General features: G+C 39.4%; 1 protein-coding gene across 1 annotated transcript in view; it reads left to right on the top strand.

Moving 5' to 3' along the window:
• Positions 1–20,847, top strand: part of ank2a (ankyrin 2a, neuronal) — a 68,977-nt gene that overhangs the window by 27,936 nt on the left and 20,194 nt on the right. The window contains exons 26-48 of the mRNA XM_026303139.1: positions 145–223; positions 375–478; positions 758–793; positions 1,719–1,943; positions 2,061–2,159; positions 2,651–2,805; positions 3,036–3,247; positions 3,342–3,549; positions 3,839–3,935; positions 4,109–4,337; positions 5,135–5,260; positions 5,369–5,491; positions 5,571–5,603; positions 5,697–5,718; positions 7,310–7,647; positions 7,765–8,338; positions 11,450–13,795; positions 13,841–14,839; positions 15,578–15,655; positions 15,871–16,002; positions 16,214–16,354; positions 16,429–16,639; positions 16,725–16,803. Coding sequence (XP_026158924.1) covers positions 145–223; positions 375–478; positions 758–793; positions 1,719–1,943; positions 2,061–2,159; positions 2,651–2,805; positions 3,036–3,247; positions 3,342–3,549; positions 3,839–3,935; positions 4,109–4,337; positions 5,135–5,260; positions 5,369–5,491; positions 5,571–5,603; positions 5,697–5,718; positions 7,310–7,647; positions 7,765–8,338; positions 11,450–13,795; positions 13,841–14,839; positions 15,578–15,655; positions 15,871–16,002; positions 16,214–16,354; positions 16,429–16,639; positions 16,725–16,803 — 6,646 coding nt within the window. The remainder of the gene's footprint in view (positions 1–144; positions 224–374; positions 479–757; positions 794–1,718; positions 1,944–2,060; positions 2,160–2,650; positions 2,806–3,035; positions 3,248–3,341; positions 3,550–3,838; positions 3,936–4,108; positions 4,338–5,134; positions 5,261–5,368; positions 5,492–5,570; positions 5,604–5,696; positions 5,719–7,309; positions 7,648–7,764; positions 8,339–11,449; positions 13,796–13,840; positions 14,840–15,577; positions 15,656–15,870; positions 16,003–16,213; positions 16,355–16,428; positions 16,640–16,724; positions 16,804–20,847) is intronic.

The raw sequence follows: 20,847 nt of genomic DNA, 5'->3' as shown, positions 1-20,847 counted from the left end.
CTTACACGTAACAAAGAGTCTAACTTTACTTTAATGTGCCAAGTGGGTGATCCCACATCACTCACACATGTACCTTTATTCACAAACAGACAAATACATACAAACACACTTTTTTTTAAAAAAAGTACCTTGTTTTTCCAGCAGACCGCAGCATACTCCTATGCAACAAAGTTTCCATCAGAGGGAAGGAGTTCTCATTGAAGAAATGCTTACAAGCCACCAGGTGAGGACAAAGCATAAATTGCTGTTACACTGTTCAAATGGACTGGTTGCAATCTTATTGGGTTAGGTAATCTCATGGTAGTTAAGGATTTTTTTAGTTCAGGATATTCATATATTTTTTTTCTGAATGAGAAATGTTTGTTGGTCTGTAGGTGTCAGCATTGTCTAGAGAGCATGAAAAGGAGTCATTCCGTCTTAGCTGGGGTGCTGAGCACCTTGATAATGTGGTGCTGTCCTCCAGTCTGCTGCACTCTGGGTATATGCGCATACACAGACACACAAAATAACAGACAAAATCAAAACATTTCTGCACGCTATTGTTCATCATCAGGAAGTTGTCATCTTTCAATGAATTTTAATTTTTCCTTACTTTGTTTTTTCTGTTCTCACTTATCTCACTTGTTTACTCATTACTCTTTATTCTCTTCTTCTCTTCTTATTTTTTTTTATTGCTCCTTTGTGCACATGTCGTCTCTTGGCTGTTGTGATTGTGTGTGTGTGTGTGTGTGTGTATCTTGTTAAATTCTGCTTCTAGTCGTTCCTCTCCGTGCCTAGACCATGACAACAGCAGGTGAAACACTCTTTATTTTGGCTACTGTCTCTTTCTTCTCTTTTTTCTCATTCACTAATAAACAACCCTCTGATTCTCATTGCATCTGTCTGCATGATTTCCCAATGCATGGCTTTCCATTTCCAGGCCTCAGATCTTGTTAACTAAAGACCTTCCAATCAAGATTTTTTTATCCTTAAGTGCAGCTCTGATATCTTTAACCTTGAGGATCTGCTGAAAAGTAGAAACAATGGTATATTTAAATTTTGCATTCTAAAATAACAGCTCTGTATGCTGAGAATAGATTGTAGTTTTAATATAACACAGTTTGATGTATTATTCTATATTTTTCTTATCGTCAAATCTCATACTTTAAAACCTATTCTAGGCTCCAAGCTCATTTATACCTTCTGAAGACAAACGAAATTTAAAAACAATCAGTTTAGCAAACTCAAAGAAGAGTAAAGAATGTACGTGTTGGGGACTAATAAAATAAGCTAGGCTCTGGCTAGATTAAATGTAAACTGGTTAAATGTATTTTAGTTTCTCGGCTGTTTAATTTTAATCAAAATAAGAAGAATATAGAATATCACCAAATCTGATACCACTCCTTTCCATGCACTGATCAGCTCCCATAGTGGTCTTGTCTATGTACATCTTTTAAGTGTATAAGCATTTGCTTGCCTATACATATGTTGGAACCATTATTCATACCTACTTGCCTCTTGACACATAAGATCCTCAAGAAATAAACTTCTTCAGGGCCCTCTTCTTTGCTTGTCTCTCCTACAAGTTAAAGTGGAAATGAAACTGATAATGAGTCAAAACAAGGAGATAGACGAAGCTGGAATGAAATCGTTGATTACCGACTGTAATAAAAGAAACTCCATCTTTGTCTTCAAGTTTCTAAGAACCAATTTGTTTATTGCTGGTTCCTTTCCTTTAGCTTCCTGGTCAGCTTCATGGTAGATGCCAGGGGAGGGGCCATGCGTGGTTGCAGACACAATGGCCTACGAATCATTGTACCACCAAGGAAGTGTTCTGCACCTACACGGGTGACATGCAGACTAGTGAAGAGACATCGTCTGGCCTGTATGCCCCCTATGGTAGAGGGTGAGGGGCTGGCTGGACGCATCATAGAAGTAGGACCTACTGGCGCACAGTTTCTGGGGTAAGTGTGTGCGTGTTTGTGTGTGTGTGTGTTTGGCTTGTGTGAGAGTATTTACACTGTTGTGTGGTGTGTTCATACTGTCTTCTTCACTCCCCTTCTGTGCTGCGTATGGATCAGTAAGCTCCACCTCCCCACAGCTCCACCCCCTCTGAATGAGGGTGAGAGCCTGGTCAGTCGCATCCTGCAGCTGGGTCCTCCAGGAACCAAGTTCCTCGGGTAGGACCATGGGTGGGGGACATCTTTCCACCCTGGAGTTCTGGTTACATGCTCACTTACAGCTTTCCACCTTAGACTATTTTTAAGTTTTTCCATGATATACTGTTTGTTTTTTATTTTGTTACTTCCTTTGTTTGTTGGTTCTATGAAAGTGCAGGTCTTAGTCTAAATCCACCGGGCCTGATGTCTTATTTTGTTGAATTATCTTCATGCATTCCTGCATCCCCTAGATTTATTTCTAGTTGCAGTCTCCTCCTGATATGGATTGTTCTCTGTTTCTGTTGTTCTCTGATTTTTCAAATTACTGTATTACAAATGCATTTGTATTCACTTGTCATGCAATGCACCTGATATTTTTTTTACCTCAGTTTGAATGATTTTTCTTTGTGTATATTTCAACCCAAACATCATTCTATCTATGAAAAAACGGTCACTACAAACATACTTCAAAGTCTAATTCGTGTTTGACTTTATCATGTAACCCTGTCTAGGCCTGTGATTGTGGAGATCCCCCATTTTGCAGCTCTGCGGGGCACAGAGAGAGAGTTGGTGATCTTGAGGAGTGAGACGGGGGAGAACTGGAAGGAACACCACTGTGATTTCACTGAAGAGGAACTGAACCAGATACTTAATGGCATGGATGAAAGTAAGAGAGCTCAACTGCACTGAGAACAGTATTGAAACTTTAAGCCATAATACAATATGAAGATCCAGTGCAGGCCATAGTAGAATAATAAAGCACAACAGAGTTGCCTTTTTAGATTATCGTTTAGTTAATATTTGGAAGCAGATTTAGAGAACTCCATTCACCAAATGTCACATCAATGATGGCTTACAGGGCAGGCTGTTTATACTGAATATTTCTGATCTTCACAGAGCTTGATTCTCCTGAGGAACTTGAAAAGAAAAGAATATGCCGCATTATCACCCGAGACTTCCCACAGTATTTTGCCGTGGTGTCAAGGGTAAAGCAAGATAGTCATTTGATAGGACCAGAAGGTGGAGTCCTTAGTAGCACTCTTGTTCCCCAAGTCCAAGCTGTCTTCCCTGAAGGAGCCCTCACAAAGAAAATCAGGGTTGGGCTTCAGGTATATACATAGCATTCCTTAGCCAGATGTATGAGCGGGATGTTAAACAGTAGAGAATCAGTAAAGTTGCTGACATTTTTGTACCTTATTTTAGGCTCAGCCCATTGATGTTGATGTGGTGAGAAAGGTTCTTGGTAACAAAGCCACATTCAGCTCAATTGTCACGTTGGAGCCAAGAAGGAGGAAGTTCCACAAACCAATCACAATGACAATTCCTATTCCAAAGACTTCCAACAGTGATGGGCCAAATGCTGTATACAGTGGGGAGACCCCCACTTTACGTTTGCTTTGCAGTATTACAGGTAAGGATCATCGTATCAGCAAGCAATATATAGTGTATATGAAAACATCAGAGCCTAATACTTAACTAACTAATACACTGTTTGGGGTAAAAAATGTTTCCTTTGTAATGGAATGTCATCTAATGTAACATGAAGTGCACGTGTTAGTTTGTGTGAGTTGTTTTGAGCTTTTTTCATCATTAGCTTGAAAAACAAAAAAAAAACTGGTATAATTTTTTCTATCCATAAATACAAACTAGTTACTATACCTCTGTCGCGGGTTCGTAACAGTCATGGGTCTGTGTTTCAGGTGGAACAACACCCGCACAATGGGAGGATATCACTGGTTCCACACCTCTCACCTTTGTTAACCAATGCGTTTCATTCACCACAAATGTATCAGCAAGGTAAGTCCTTTCTACATTTTTAAATGTGGACTCAAGTGTCTTTACACTTTGAAGATCAGCAATATGCTTCTTTTTTCATTTGGGTGACCTGATACCATGAGCATGCTATGCTGTGAAGCTACTGTACCTGGTAACATAAGTCAATTACTGACTGAAAGTTTTTGACTCCCTAGGTTCTGGCTGATAGACTGCAGACAGGTCCAAGAGTCTGTTAGTTTTGCCTCTCAGCTGTACAGGGAGATCATCTGTGTTCCATACATGGCCAAGTTTGTCATTTTCGCCAAGACACTTGATCCCATTGAAGCCCGTCTGCGCTGCTTCTGCATGACAGATGACAAAATGGACAAAACTCTGGAGCAGCAGGAGAACTTCATTGAAGTTGCCCGGAGCCGAGATGTTGAGGTGCGGTGTGATGGTGGGAGTAGGAAATCATGAGTAAGGTTCATAAAAAGGGAGCAAGAGGGGAAATGAGAGAAGTAATTCTCTGGCTATTGGTTGTGTCTTGTTTTCTATGCTGGTGAGTGGGACAACCAAGCCAGCAGCAATCCTAGTGCTAGCAAATGTTGCGTAAGACAAGCTTGAGGCCTAATAGGTTAACTTTCTGCTATTAACTTAGTTTGTTTTGATGCCAAGCAGGCTGTCTGAGCTGGTAGCGATGTTTATTTTATTTACGTGATGCATGAGCCAGCTATGAGACCTACTGTTTAGCTTGATGCTATTGCCCTAGTCCTTTCCAAATATTTGGTGTATGACGCAGGCCTGAGGTCTCTAAATTGAACACCATTATTAAGGGTGGCCACTTGATGACTTGCCTGAACACTCACACCCACAATGAGGGTCCATGGGGTTTCTGTATTTAGCGCAAAGGAATTCCTGTGACTCTCCCTCCTTAGATTAATGTGTCTGATAGTATAAGTAGGATTGTGAAGAGAGGGCAGAATGTAACTTAGAACATATTATTCAACTCTGTATTATGGTAATGGTAAATTTGACTGTAGCCAAAGTGCAGAGATACTGTATAAAGAAGACAGCAATGGAAAGTAAACGGAGGTCAAGGGACCGATATTGCCAGCCAACTTGTTTTCAATTAGGAGTTAGAGTTAAAGCCATTAAAAAGTCATTAAAAATACAATGAAGTTTGAAGAAAGACCATAATGATTTATTTGAATTATAAAAATAGCTGTTTTATGTACACACAGGTGCTGGAGGGAAAACCTATATTTGCTGACTGCTTTGGAAACTTGGTGCCTCTTACCAAAAGTGGACAGCACCACGTGTTCAGCTTTTTTGCCTTCAAAGAAAACAGACTGGCTCTCTTCGTTAAAGTATGACTACACACTAGAAAAAATGTCTGAAAATTGTACTTATAATGCCTTTACAAATCTAGTAAATATGTAAATAATGAGCTTAATCATTGTTTCACTAATGGACAGATTAGAGACACAGCACAGGAGCCCTGTGGTCGCCTGTCCTTCACAAAGGAACCACGGACATACCGTAGTCTGAACCACAATGCTATCTGCAACCTTAACATCACCCTCCCAACGTACTCAAAGGTTAGTTTGAATGTAATTGAGAATGAATTTAAGTTATGATTGTAATGAATTTGTAAAACTAGATTGTTCTTCTCTTTAGGAGTCTGATTCAGACCAAGATGCTGATGATGAGGTAAATAATGTTAACTTCATACATTCATACAGTAGTATAATATAATATATTATTAAGTTGCAGCTAACTGTCTATTTGATCTTCTTTCAACAGAGTGAGAAGAGCGACAAGAAATGTAAGCTAAGATTTTTTTCTATATTATATTAAAGTGTGTAGAATTCTATTTATGTTTTTTTTTTTTATATAAAATTTGATAAAAATGACTTGGTAGCATAACATATTTATACATTTGAGACATTTTACATTTTCAGTGATATTGAGGGTACCAGTATATATTTTACATAGAAAATATCTGTATATAATATAACAACATACCAACATTTAGGCCAAGATGCAAACTCATGTATTGTACTTTCCATTTGGATTAACCCCACTCCCTTAAACTGCACTACTAACACTTTATAGGGTTATGTTTTTGTTACTGGCAGATATGCTATGGCTGATGTACTCCACATTCTCCTTACGCCATACCCCACTGACTTTCTCCATTCCTTAGCATTTTAAATTTCTATGATTGGACTGACCTTTTGCTTTTATTCAATGAATCACAAGTGAAGGTCAAAATAATACTTTTATTGTTAACTTGAGAAGAAGTATTCATTTTCACCAGTTATTTTCTCAAGTTGCATTCCATTACAATTCAACCACTGGTATGCTTAAAATGTCTTGTTTGTTTCGTGCATAAATAACTAACAAACAGTATCAAGTTGTTTGTTCTTAAAGTTTGTAGATTTATTTGTAGTTTATTTTTTTGTCATCATTTATTTTTGTTTGACCACTTCTATTTCTTTCTAAGTATTTACTTCAAGTACACATTTCTCTTTCCTTTACCAATTTTCTTAACTTGCATTCATTCATTCTTTGAGTTTTTCTGTATGTGCCCAGGCTACAAGAGTTCACTACGTGTACTAGATACTACCATTCATAAATTTCAGTGATATTTTATTATATTTAATACCACAGACACTAGGCACCCATCTAAAATAAAATGTGGTAATTTACATGGCCTACATTTTTAAATACTTTACTGTAATTTATAATGTCATTTTCAAGGTTAAATGAAGGAAGTAAGTAATTTACATTTCTTACAAATCTTTATTTATGTTAAAATTTAAATGACACAAAAATATAATAACCTTTGTTTAACTCACATTCCCTACTAATTCCCTCAAACTATTTTTGTTCAAAGCTTATTATATGTTCTAGATTTTAAAACTTTAATTTGTAGGCAGGCATGACCTTTTATGTCAGCAACAATCTTGAGAAGTTGTGTTCATCTGTTATATTTTCATCCTGTCCCTTTGTTCCATATATACCGTAGGTTTCTCTAATCTCTTCAGGTTTTATTTGTATGTTTTCTCTTAAATTTCTGATTATATAGTAAAACAAATTATTATTATCATAATTTTCAAAATTATCATTATTCTTGTCCATACTCTATTCTGCCTGTTTTGCTTCTCCTGCCTTTGCTTATGCTGTTGCTGCTTTACTCCCCTTTCTCTTCTGGATCACTTTCTCATCTTCAGTTTGCTCTTCTTTTCAAGAGTTCCTTATCCTCTGCCCTGTCAGGCCTATCTTTAATCTTTGAAGTCAAGATGGATTTTTGATGGCATTGTCTTGATCACAGTTTTCTGGTGTTTCTCTTCCCCACTTCATTTGTCCCTTGTGTTGTTTACCCTTTTTGGTTGTCATTTTTCAAATTGAAGATGATGAATCTGAGTCAACTGAGACATTCTCCCTGAGAACTAACCAACCTCTTGATCCTGCAACGCTTGCAAGCCCGGACCTTCTCTCAGATATGTCAGACATCAGAATTTCTGCCATTTTGACTACAGGGCAAATGATTGAAGAGACAGCTGAAGCTAAATGGTTTGAGGGAAAAGAGCATTTTAAAATTGACCATTTTAAAGGTAGACAGGAAAAGTTTGAAGAGTGTCAGAAGGATGGGATAAATAGCAACATACAGGAAGTACAACAAAGTGATGCTAAAAAAGAAAAATGGGGTTCACTCTATGAGACCAAGACTGACATGAGGAATTCCCTTGTTGAAGAACGATTCATACGGGAAAGAACAAGTTCAAGTAGATCTGGCACAGAGGTCAGAGATACGGCAGGAATGTTCTCACACCTCAGTATGGGCAATGAAGAATACTTTGAACAGAGACGTGAAGTGCTGAGCGGTTCTCAAGAAGAGCTTGGTCAAGATAGATTTGAACAGGTTGTTGCAGAGCATGAGAGTAAAAAGCATCCCCCAGATATTAAAAAACCTATTAGAAAGAAACTTAGGGACAGGGAGCGTTCTGGATGTAGCAGCTCAGAGGGAGAGCTGGAAAGGATGAGCTCTGAGGAGTCTTTAGATGGTGATGCTCTTCTTAAAGAGAGTGGCCCTGTACCCATGGCAGTTATGGATCCTCCAGCTTCACCTTTAGTGGTTGAGACACCTATAGGATCTATAAAAGAAAGAGTTAAAGCTTTGCAGAACAAAGTTGAAGAACAGGACATACAAGGAAATACTCAAGCTCTAATAAATGAGACAAAATGTATCACCCCAACGAATATGAAGGAAGACATGCCAGAACTTCCGAGAGTTCCCAAGTCCCCTAAATCTCCCAGATCTCAGACAGAACGATTAGATGAGACTATGTCTGTTAAGGAGCTGATGAAAGCATTCCAGACTGGACAGGACCCTTCAAAAAGTAAATCAGGGCTTTTTGAACACAAAGCAATGGATGCTTGTATTTCAACAGTGATTACTAAATCAACCAGTTCTGAAGAAATAGAGAGGACAGAACAAAGTCCTACACAGATATTAACATCAGAAATCCACACTCAGAATCTAACAATTTTTCAGAAACAGAGTGATGTCGAGAAAGATGACCAAACAGACATAGAACACCGACCAGAAAAGTTAATCAAAGATAACTCTGAATCACAGTCCATTTCAGATGTTGCTTATTCTGGAAAGACAGTACAGTTTGTTGGTGCAGTCCAATGTGGTGATGGAAGGGATAGTTCACAGAGAGAGGTTCCAGAGTTGTCAGAAAATGAGACTATGTCTGTGAAGGAGATGATGAAAGCATTCCAGACTGGGCAAGAGCCCTCAAAAACTAAACCACAACTTTTTGAACACAAAGCAATGGATGCTTGTATTTCAACAGTGATTACTAAATCAACCAGTTCTGAAGAAATAGAGAGGACAGAACAAAGTCCTACACAGATATTAACATCAGAAATCCACACTCAGAATCTAACAATTTTTCAGAAACAGAGTGATGTCGAGAAAGATGACCAAACAGACATAGAACACCGACCAGAAAAGTTAATCAAAGATAACTCTGAATCACAGTCCATTTCAGATGTTGCTTATTCTGGAAAGACAGTACAGTTTGTTGGTGCAGTCCAATGTGGTGATGGAAGGGATAGTTCACAGAGAGAGGTTCCAGAGTTGTCAGAAAATGAGACTATGTCTGTGAAGGAGATGATGAAAGCATTCCAGACTGGGCAAGAGCCCTCAAAAACTAAACCACAACTTTTTGAACACAAAGCAATGGATGCTTGTATTTCAACAGTGATTACTAAATCAACCAGTTCTGAAGAAATAGAGAGGACAGAACAAAGTCCTACACAGATATTAACATCAGAAATCCACACTCAGAATCTAACAATTTTTCAGAAACAGAGTGATGTCGAGAAAGATGACCAAACAGACATAGAACACCGACCAGAAAAGTTAATCAAAGATAACTCTGAATCACAGTCCATTTCAGATGTTGCTTATTCTGGAAAGACAGTACAGTTTGTTGGTGCAGTCCAATGTGGTGATGGAAGGGATAGTTCACAGAGAGAGGTTCCAGAGTTGTCAGAAAATGAGACTATGTCTGTGAAGGAGATGATGAAAGCATTCCAGACTGGGCAAGAGCCCTCAAAAACTAAACCACGGCTTTTTGAACACAAAGCCATGGCTTCTCCTTGTATTTCAACATTGATATCTAAATCAGCAGATTCTGAAGACATAGAGAAAACAGAACAAAATGCTACTGAGACCACAATGAAGGATACCAAATCTGTAAAAGAGCTGATGAAAACATTCCAAACTGGGCAACAATCCTCCAAAACTAAACCAGAGATTTTTGAGCAGAAAACTGAGGTTTCTTCTTATATTACAAAATTGATACCCCAACCAGATTCTACAGATATACAAACATCTGAACAAAGTCAGACAGTGGAGCCAGAAGTGCAAATTCAAACTCAGCGCCTCACAATTTTCCACGATACTGTATATGAAAAAACAGACTCAAAGGATCAGCCATTAAGCTTACTCAAAGATACCTCTGAGAAATCACTGTCAACTTCAGCTGGCACTTATTTGAGAAAGACAGTGAAATTTACTGATACAGTTCAGTGTGACGATGGAAGTGTTAACAGACAAAGAGAGGCCCCAGAGATATCTGGGAAAGAGACTATGTCTGTCAAGGAGCTAATGAAAGCATTTCAGCCTGTACAAGACTCTTTGAAAAGTCAATATGGTCTGTCAGAATACAAGGAAATGACTAGTATTTTAACAGTTTTTCCTGAATCAAAAGGTCCTGAAGAAATAGAGAAGACAAAACACAGTCCTACACTGGAGCCAAAATTGCAAACCCAAATACATAATCCCATAATTATCCCACCAAAAAGTGATGTCGAAATTTGTGGAGAGATGGGCAAAAATGTTGATTCAGTTCAATTTGATGATGAAAGTGGTAGCTCTCAGAGAGACAGAGAAGGAACAGAAGGAAGAGAGGAGCCGGGGTTGTCAAAAGAGACCCTATGCAGAATCCAATTAGATGAATCAGTCATAAGCACTGGTAGAAGTTTATCTGAAGACATGCAGATCAGCCCAGATCGCAGACCTTCTGAGGACTTCAGTGCTGACATAAAAGCTGAGCTAGAAGAAAGTCCTGAGTACCAGTTGTTCAAACAGACATCACCAGCTACCGATGTGAGCTATCAACTGGAGGGAACCGATGATGAGATCTTGAATGAGGATTCGGATACAAATCAAGCATTCATCATCAGTCCCTGTATAAGAAGTGATTTTGGGAAAAGTGTTTCTCTTGAGGAGGATCAAATGAAGCTTGATGATCCATTTCTTGAGAGTTCCAAATGTGAAGACGTGGCTGAATCCTTAGATGGCAGTTTTGACATTGTGACTCCGCAATCCATTTCAGGGAAGAGTGAAAACTATGAAGGATTCACAATGACCCATCAGATGAGCAATGAAATGCTTTCTAACTCAGCAAGCCAAGAAGAAAAACACTCAATTTCACAGGAAAGCAAAACTCAAATGAAGGAGCCACAACTTGAAGAAGTCTACACTGAGGGAAAAACATCTAGCCCGCCATCCAGTACAGTGAAAGATATGTCTGGGATGTTGTCATTACTTAATAGTGACTTGCATCAGTATCTTCAATCTAGGCCTGTGGCAAGTCATCTCCCAGAACCAGATATTGTTCAGGAGAAATTTGAACAAATTATTTTAACAAAGGGCAAAAATAAAGAAATTCTCACATTTGTTGAGAATGAAAACAGAGGACCATTAATTGGTGGAACAACACAAGAAACAGATCATGTGACAGTCAAAGACTATTCAGATACCCAAGTAGATGATGAATCATTGAGTGAAGAACCAGAAGCTTCCAAAGCTGTAAGAGATTCATCAGGGATGTTTTCATTCATGAACAGTGACTTGGATCAATATAAAAATAAACATAACGTGCAGGAGAAATTTGAAATTTTAACTTTCACTGATGAAAATGAAAGTGTGATAGTGGATGACATAACACAAGAAACAGATTGTGCTATAGTGAAAGTTAAAGTCACAAGTGGAAGAGAAGAAGTGGCAAGAGAAACACATAAACAAATACAGACTAATGTGTTTGAAGTCAATGAGCTGGCACCAAGTTCCATTTTGGAGACGCCAGTCAAGGAAGTCCTCATTGACAGAAAGACACGCCAGCAGTCTGCAGCTGAGAAGGATATGTCAGGCATGTTATCACTTCTCACTAATGAATTAGATCAACATCTAAAGGAAAAGCCAGTGGCAATACAGTGCTACCCAGAAGAGGATATGGTCCATGAGAGCTGTAAACAAATAATACTGTCAAGTGATAACATTGAGGATACGATAGGTGGAGAGGCAAATGAGCGCCTGCAGACTGATGTGACTGAAAAACTAACACCAAGTTCTGTTTTCGAGACACCATTCCAAGAAGTTTATATTGAGCGAAAATCACAGCAAACACCAACAAATGGGAAGGATATGTCAGGCATGTTGTCTCTTCTCAGTACGGACTTAGATCAGTATTTGAAGGAAAGGCCAGTGGAAATACATTGCCATCCAGAAGAGGATCTGGTCCATGAGAGCTACAAGCAAATAATACTGACAAGTGATAATTTGGAGGTTAAGACAGATGAAGAGGCAAATGAGCACCTGCAGACTGATGTGACCAAAAAACTAACACCAAGTTCTGTTTTGGAGACATCATTCCAAGAAGTTCATATCGAGCGAAAGACACAGCAACAATCATTGACAAATGAGAAGGATATGTCAGGCATGTTGTCCCTTCTCAGTAATGACTTAGATCAGCATTTAAAGGAAAGGCCAGTGTCGATGCATTCTCACCCAGAAGAGGAATTGTTCCATGAGAGCTGCAAGCAAATGATAGTAACAAAAGATACTAGAAGAGAAACTCTTACATTACCCTCTGAACGTAAGATGATGTCACCATATAATGCAAGTTTAAGCATAACTAAAAAGAAAGGTTTGGAAAGTGGATCAGAGCATGAAGATGAAGGTCTCAAGTGTTTCTCATCAGAGGAGGGAGAGGCTAAAACCTCACCATGTACAGGTTCACATTTTGAAGACCCTAGTGAAGGGAAAGTTGACATTATAAAGTTGCATAGAACAACTGATGACTGTGAGCGTGATCATGAAGACCAGCCACTACAAAGACCAGCTGATTTAGAAAACCTTAACACTGTGGGATTTGATGATCCAACTGAAGAGCCCTGTCAGCGAGACTCACTAGAGGCAAGTCCTCTTGCGGAGGATGGATCATCAAAGAAATCCCCTGATTCAATTGAGCCAAGCCCTACCAGAGAATCCCCTTGTCCAGACTCTCTTGAGGGAAGTCCTACTGAATCAAGAGACTCAGAACCTAAGATGCCAGCTGAGACTGCTGTGTATGAGGATTATGCTTCCCAGCTTGAAGCATGCTGTTCTTATGACAGAAATATTTACAAGAATGAATCTGAGGATGAAGAACAAGAAAACAGCACTGAAATCATCCAAATGGAAAGTGACATTATGGAAGACACATGTTCCAACTCACCAAAGACAAGAACTGATGACAATATCTGCCCTGACCCCCAAATTTTTGACAGTGAGAATCTTCACATGCTTGTAAGGCAAGACTCTCTCAACACAGATGATAGTGAGGATGACACCATTGATAAACAGTTCACCCCAGTAGAGAAAATGTTTAAAATAGTTGCAAAGATCAAAACTTTTGATGAGATGGAACAGGAGGCTAAAATGCAGAAAGTGGAATCTTTAGATCCTTATGGTGGTCATGAAGATGATGAGATAGATCTCAAATCTAGCACAGATATACAATCTTCCTCACAAGAAATTCTACAGAAAACATCTGAAAAATGTGGGACAGGAGGCAGTCCGATGCTTAGCAATGCCACAGATGTTACTTTAACCATTAAGGACAAGAAAGAAAGTCAGTCACAGTATGACAGCTGTGTGACAGATGAGCACCATGTGGATGATGACAAAGATGTAGATGATTCAACAGATGATTCAAGTTCCGTCAGCAGACCTCAAGCTATGGTGTGTAGAGAACTAAAACATGTTATCCCAGGAGTTGAGGATGAGAATTATGAAGCCTTCAATGTACAGGTTGAGGCAGAGGAACTAATGAATATTTGTCCTGTAGAGGACAGAAAAACACCTGTTCAAACTCCAGGTGATGGCAGAACCCCTGATCCATTTCAATTTCAAGAAGGGAAGCTATTCGAAATGACCAGAGGGGGAGCTATCGATATGACAAGACAAAGCTTTGATGAAGAAGGAGAAGGAAATGCATTTTTTCATATAGGGGAACATCCAGTTGATGAAATTGAGCAAGAGGAGACTGCGAAAGGTCAAACAATGTCTTTAACTTTAAATAATCTTGATTCCGTTACAGACACAACCCTTGAGGAGGTCTTAAAATCATCTCTGACTGTTAATGATGAAATTCCTTCTCCGAAGTCCAGGACCTTTATCCAACTTTCAAGTGATAAGTCAGACAGTCAAAAGCCACTTTCTAAAACTGATCTTGGCAGCCCCATGGAGGTACAGCTTGGTTCCCCCACTGCGTTGGAGAGACTAACCAATGTTCAAAATGAGGTTGGAAGCCTTAAAAGCCTTGGTTTTGATTATCTAGATTCTACCATAGCTGACCTTCAGTCTGACCCATCTACAGTTGGCCAATCATTGTACTCAGAGCAACTCCATGATTCCTCAGACTCGTCTCATGATGATGAGGATGGGGAGGAAGATGAAGAAGACCAGTGCTCAGTTATAGAAATGGCTTTTTCAGATGCACGAGCTGGTACCCCAGCATATCATCAGGATTCCCCTGCATCTTTGGGAGTCAAGCCAGACAGTACAATTACTAATATTTGCCATTTCAAATCAGAAATAACCATGGACGTTTCACAGATATCTGGGCTTGATCAAAGAAAAGCATCCGTTGATCGTAGGACCAGATCTGAGACTGATAGTGACACACAGAGTGCATCTACAAAAGACAGTAGGAGTTATTCAGACAGTAATCAATCCACTAATAAATCCAACTCTCCTCCCTCCAATTTTCCTGTCATGATGCAAGAGAAACCTGTCGCTCATACAATCCCCTCTTCCTCCTCGCCCCAAGGGAAAGAAATCCCGCCTGAAATGTCTGTTAGATCTTCTTTGGATACAGATGATATAAGCAGCGCTAGTCATAGGAGTCCAGATTCTGTTATTTTCACATATGAAATACCAGCCTCACACAGCTCAGATCCTGATGGCAATCCGTTGGCGGATGTGCAGCCATCATCTGGGATAGAGGAAGTATTTGAATCCAGGCCTGTCTGGGATGATATGGTGGAGACTCAGATGCAGAGAATCACTGATGACCAAACTCCAAAATGTGTGCAAGGTATGGCCCAACCTATACGGGCTTTTGTTTTCCTATGTCTTTTCCTAAGCAGCAAGACCACTTCCCTCTTCCTAAAGCATAATGTCCCCATTAGACAGTTTGTGTTGTTTTATGTGTTGTGATTTGACTTTCATCCTGCATTGCATCGTCTTGTCTTGTCTTGTCTTGTCTTGTCGTGTGTGTGTGTGTGTGTGTGTGTGTGTGTGTGTGTGTGTGTGTGTGTGTGTGTGTGTGTGTGTCTGTAAGCTCTGTCTGTATTTATGTATAAGCATTCTCAAGATTGAATGGCGTTTTAGTTAAAAAAGTGCAAGGTTTAGCAATTTTGCAGATTAGCATTAGTCTTTGTGCTACTAATCCAACATTACTAAAATTAGCATGCGCATGGTTGCTTAGGCTAATGACTAAAAGTGACTAAAACTTATACCAATATATAGATATACCAATTATGACCAGTCAGTTTGTTAACAAACCAATTCTTCCTTAGATTAATAAATCCAAGCTTTTATGTTATCCTTCATATCACCGTCACAGATCCATAATTTATTTCAGAGTATTACAGCCCATAACATAGAGCCCTCAGAAAATTACATTTTACATTTATGCTTACATGGTATGTTTTACGACTGGTACCTGCAATATGAAAAATAAGTTTTACTTTGGGATACATTTTACACCTTGATCTAATGATCATGAGACATGATTTCTAATGTAATATTTGGCTCTGGCGGCATGTTTTAGTGGATTGGCAGGATGATGCTGACAGGAAAGAGGAGACATTAGCTATCATTGCAGATCTTCTTGGATTCAGCTGGACTGGTAAGATCTCAAATATTTTTCTGTTCTATTTCTTAACTTCAAAATATTTCATCCAATGCACGTTTGAATTGGAGCTTATATGTATTTTTTTGCAGAACTGATGGAATAGATGAATATATTATATAGGAGCAGCCATGTTCTGACAGAAAAACACACAAAGCATGATTTAAAATTATTTACAATTTTACTCCTTGCTTGATTATTTATCAACGCAGAGCTGGCAAGAGAACTTGAATTCAGTGAAGATGATATCCAGTTCGTGAGAACAAAAAATCCTAATTCTCTCCAAGAGCAGAGCCATGCCTTGCTGCAGCACTGGGTTGAACGGGAAGGCAAACATGCCACAGGTATATATGATTTTGGTCTGACAGATATCATTTGTCATTAGCTAGCATTTCTCAATACATCCTGTAAGCATTGCTTATTTGTTTGAAGATTTTTTTCACATTCATGTATTTAGTAAACATGGAATATAGTGTAATCTTACATTTTCTTTTTTGAACAAATTTCTGTTGTGTTAATTTAATCGTTGTTAATGATTGGTAAATCCTTCCACAGAGGACTGTTTGATTAAGAGTCTAACCAAGATTAACCGCATGGACATCGTCCATCTTATTGAAACCCAGATGAACAAATCGGTTCAAGAACAAACATCTAGAACTTATGCAGAGATAGAGAAGACACTGGATCACAGTGAAGGTAGCTTGAAGACTATCTACAAATAGGCTCTATTTGTGTTTGCCTGCACTCATCATAACCCATGTATTTTTCAGTGTCTGTAGCCCTATCTTCAGTGCAAGAGGATGCAGACAGCCCCAGAGTTGTGAGAAGAGTGGAGTCAGATCGCAGACCACCTGCAGCTGTTTCTGAAGAGGATCTCTCAGTTGCATCCTTATTGGATATTCCTTCATGGGCAGAGCCTGTTGGACATACCCACTCAGAGAGCATGCATGGTGACCTGTTGGAGGAGCTCGAGATCCCACAGTAAATTTTTTTATTTGAAATGATACCTGAATCTGCAGCGCAATATGCAAAATGATTTTGACCTAACCTTCTTTTTGTGTTACAGTGAACTGAATCCTAACCTATGGCCATCTGAGGATGTAATTACACAAGAACCTACATATTATGACAACTCAGATGAGCAAGTAAGTACATTTCCCACATCAATACAAGCAGCAATGGGAAGCCAAGCAGTTCAGGTTTATGACAACAGAGTGAAAGACCAACAAGGGTGCTGCAGTGAAGTTCATTTCTTCAGGCCTAAAGAAGGTGGCCCTCAGTGGCAAGTCAAGGATGCCTGCAGCCAAACCTTACCAAGGAGGCAGCATGGTTCTGAAGATGATCAAGGGCAATCATCTGAAATTTTGAAGCTACCATCATCTATATCTATCAGAGATTTTAGCCTGAGCCTAGGAGAGTCAGACCAAGCTGAGACTGATTTCAGTGAAATTTCTGATGAGTTTAGCTTTGCACCTCAGCTTGGCGGTACAGCTAAAACCATAAGCAAAAGAATCTCTGACTCTAGCCCATTAGCTTTTACACTGCAAGACCATCAGGCAAAACTGGCCACAACTGAAGATGACACAGATTTGCTTTCATATGTTGACATGGGCACTCAACCTTTGAACTCAAAGAAGGAAGAAATGACAAAACTCCATGCACACAGTGACGAGTATCCAGAAAACATACCCTTCATTGATGACGATGATCTACAGCCAACTGAACCCATTATTGCTACAGCTAAGCACAGCTTGGTGAAACCACTCAATACAAACATACCAAAAACCATTTTGCTACACAATCTGACAAGTAGCCCTGCACACATGGCTTGTGACTCAACAGATAGGTGCAATAATTGCTCTTCTGTTAATCTAGGTAGTGGCAATGGCATAACCACAACCACGGCATCCTGCAACTGTGAGCCAAAGTCTGCTTCTTCCAGTCTTTTCCTGCCTATCACAAATTTCACACCACACTCATCAAAAGAAAATGTGACATTACCATTCAGTTTTGAGTACAGCCCCAAGACACTTGATGCTTTGGCATCTGAGAATCAGGGTGGCCCATTTTCACCTGTTAATGAAATAGGTGTCAACCCTACAGAGGAATGGATATTAAATGACTTCATGTCTAGAATGTCATCCCCTGAATCTGTCATGTCAATTGGCGATTATAGGGCAATGTCACCTGATTCTCCTATAGGGGAAATAAGAAACTTCCCTGCAGACTTTTCCATTGTATCAAATTACAGCAAGGCACTCTCTTCAAGATCTGATACATGTAGCTCACCCAATGTTACGGTTAATTTCAATAAAAATAAGTTGCACCCCTGTCAATCACACACATATGAATCAGAGACCTTGATTGGTTCAAAAGATTTTGCCACTTCATTAATGTCAGACTTCCTTTGCTTCAAGTCCTCTGAGCCACTTGCATGTGATGAGTTTTGGCTTGGTGATCTTTCTCCTGATACAAGACCATCTTCACCTGTCTCAGGTGCATCTATTCATGGAAATAAGTGTTCAAATATGGATGGCCGACCATCTTCACCAGAATCTCAGATTTCTGTGTACAGTTACTCATTTCTTGAACTCTTGATTTCGCGACCGGTCCGTGTTCAACTGAGGAGTCAATACTGTAATTATTTTTTACTGTATTCAGGAGAAAACCCACCCTCACCACAACTGATGTCATCTTCTTTCAGTACAGTCTGCAGTGAGGAAATGGATCAGGGTAACTCACTGACAACACAATTAGTGACCTCAGATCACAATCCTTCCCTTTTTGAAGAATCTATCACATCAAATGGTTATATCCAATCAGGTTTGTCAAGTTCACATTATAAGCACATAAAACGTGATTATTTGCAAAATGACATGACTGTTTCTTCATCTCTTTCTGATGAACTAAGCACATATGCACCTTATGAAAACAGGGGATTGGTGGATACAACAGATGTTAAAGGTACAAAAAATATAGAGGATATGGATTTCAGTAGTATCCATAATGAAAAGAAACGCAGAAGTCATGTCAAGACAGGGCACTGTCAAAAGGTGAGTCCAGTGTCATGTGAAACATCAAAAGCAGAGAAGCAATGCAATCAATCTTTCCTCGATTATTGGTTTTCTGATTTGTGTCCACAATCTTACCAATGCAAACCATCACTACGTAATTCATGTAATACTTTAACAAACAGACAAAACACCTCAGAAGACAATGATGAGCAAAAGTCCAAAGATTTACGTTGGGAGAAAGAATCTTCTAAAACAAATTCTTCCTCTAATATGAGTCAATCTGTTGAAACTTGTCACATCTTCAAACAAATGCCATCCTCCATACCAATGGTATTTAACTTGGTGGAAAGACCTAAATATATTTTAGACTTTCCGAGAATATCTCCAATGACAAACACAAAAAAGCTGGAAGAAGATGCAACATCACAGTACATTTATTCGCCATTTGAAGAACAAAGGCCAATGCAATGTCGTATGCAACATTCCGATACAATCGTAAAGCCACAATGTAATGATTTATGTACTAAAAAAAGATTGGATGATGTGAGAAAAGATGTGCAAATATTTGAATTTTTGACAGATTGTAGACCATCCTCGCTAAAATCTTTAGAGTCTGCTGATCCAGATTGTTTGCTGACTACATTTACACCCCTTTCGCCTCTGTCTATACCTTCTACCAAGGAGTGCATTTACTCCTCTATAGACGACTGGATCACTGAGATAAGATCACAGTCTCCCGAGTCAGTGGTGTCTCAGACTGAACTAATGCCCCTCTCACCTGACTCACCTGTTCCACTGTTCGTTTCTCCTTATATCTGTGACAATGAGGAAATTTTAAGTTTCCGATCCTTTACACCAGAATCAACAGTTTCAGATTGGGAAGATACTGATTTGTGTCTTGAAATGCTGTTTGATGAGACCAGAGCAGATTCCCCACAGTCAGTGTTGTCAGATTATAAATTTGATGCCTTGTTTAGGATCAGGCCATTGTCCCCAGAACCAGTGTCTTCCGATGTAGACTGTTCGCTTCTGCAGGACTGGTTGGCAGACATTAGAGCATCCTCTCCAGAATCTGTGGCTTCTTTTGAGAAGCGTTCCTTTTCACCTAGCAGAATTCACCATTGTAATTATTACTTGCAGTACTCTGAAAATAGATCAGTATCACCTGTTTCAACATCGTCAGATGCTGACTATTCAGCTTTTTGTCTCGAAGAATTATTTGACAACTCCAGACCAGATTCTCCAGATTCGATTACTCCACATGTTGAAACTAAGCAGGTGACCATACCTGAAACTCCAACAGTGTTAAATGTGAGAACTCTTACATATGCAGACGTTGTTAAGGGCATTACACATGAAAACCAGGAAGATGCATTGTTGAGCGACAAACCATGCGAGTTGATACTTCTTCAGGCTCTGTCTGTACCTTCTGACAAAGAGTGCATTTACTGCTCCACAGACGACTGGATCACTGAGATAAGACCACAGTCTCCCGAGTCAGTGGTGTCTCAGACTGAACTAATGCCCCTCTCACCTGACTCACCTGTTCCACTGTTCGTTTCTCCTTATATCTGTGACCATGAGGAAATTTTAAGTTTCCGATCCTTTACACCAGAATCAACAGTTTCAGATTGGGAAGATACTGATTTGTGTCTTGAAATGCTGTTTGATGAGACCAGAGCAGATTCCCCACAGTCAGTGTTGTCAGATTATAAATTTGATGCCTTGTTTAGGATCAGGCCATTGTCCCCAGAATCAGTGTCTTCCGATGTAGACTGTTCGCTTCTGCAGGACTGGTTGGCAGACATTAGAGCATCCTCTCCAGAATCTGTGGCTTCTTTTGAGAAGCGTTCCTTTTCACCTAGCAGAATTCACCATTGTAATTATTACTTGCAGTACTCTGAAAATAGATCAGTATCACCTGTTTCAACATTGTCAGATGCTGACTATTCAGCTTTTTGTCTCGAAGAATTGTTTGACAACTCCAGACCAGATTCTCCAGATTCGATTACTCCACATGTTGAAACTAAGCAGGTGACCATACCTGAAACTCCAACAGTGTTAAATGTGAGAACTCTTACATATGCAGACGTTGTTAAGGGCATTACACATGAAAACCAGGAAGATGCATTGTTGAGCGACAAACCATGCGAGTTGATACTTCTTCAGGCTCTG

The sequence above is a fragment of the Mastacembelus armatus genome, chromosome 1, assembly GCF_900324485.2.
Source record: "Mastacembelus armatus chromosome 1, fMasArm1.2, whole genome shotgun sequence".
Lineage (NCBI taxonomy): Eukaryota > Metazoa > Chordata > Actinopteri > Synbranchiformes > Mastacembelidae > Mastacembelus > Mastacembelus armatus.
Note: the sequence above shows the minus strand (reverse complement) of the source record. Positions and strands in the feature narration are given on the sequence as shown.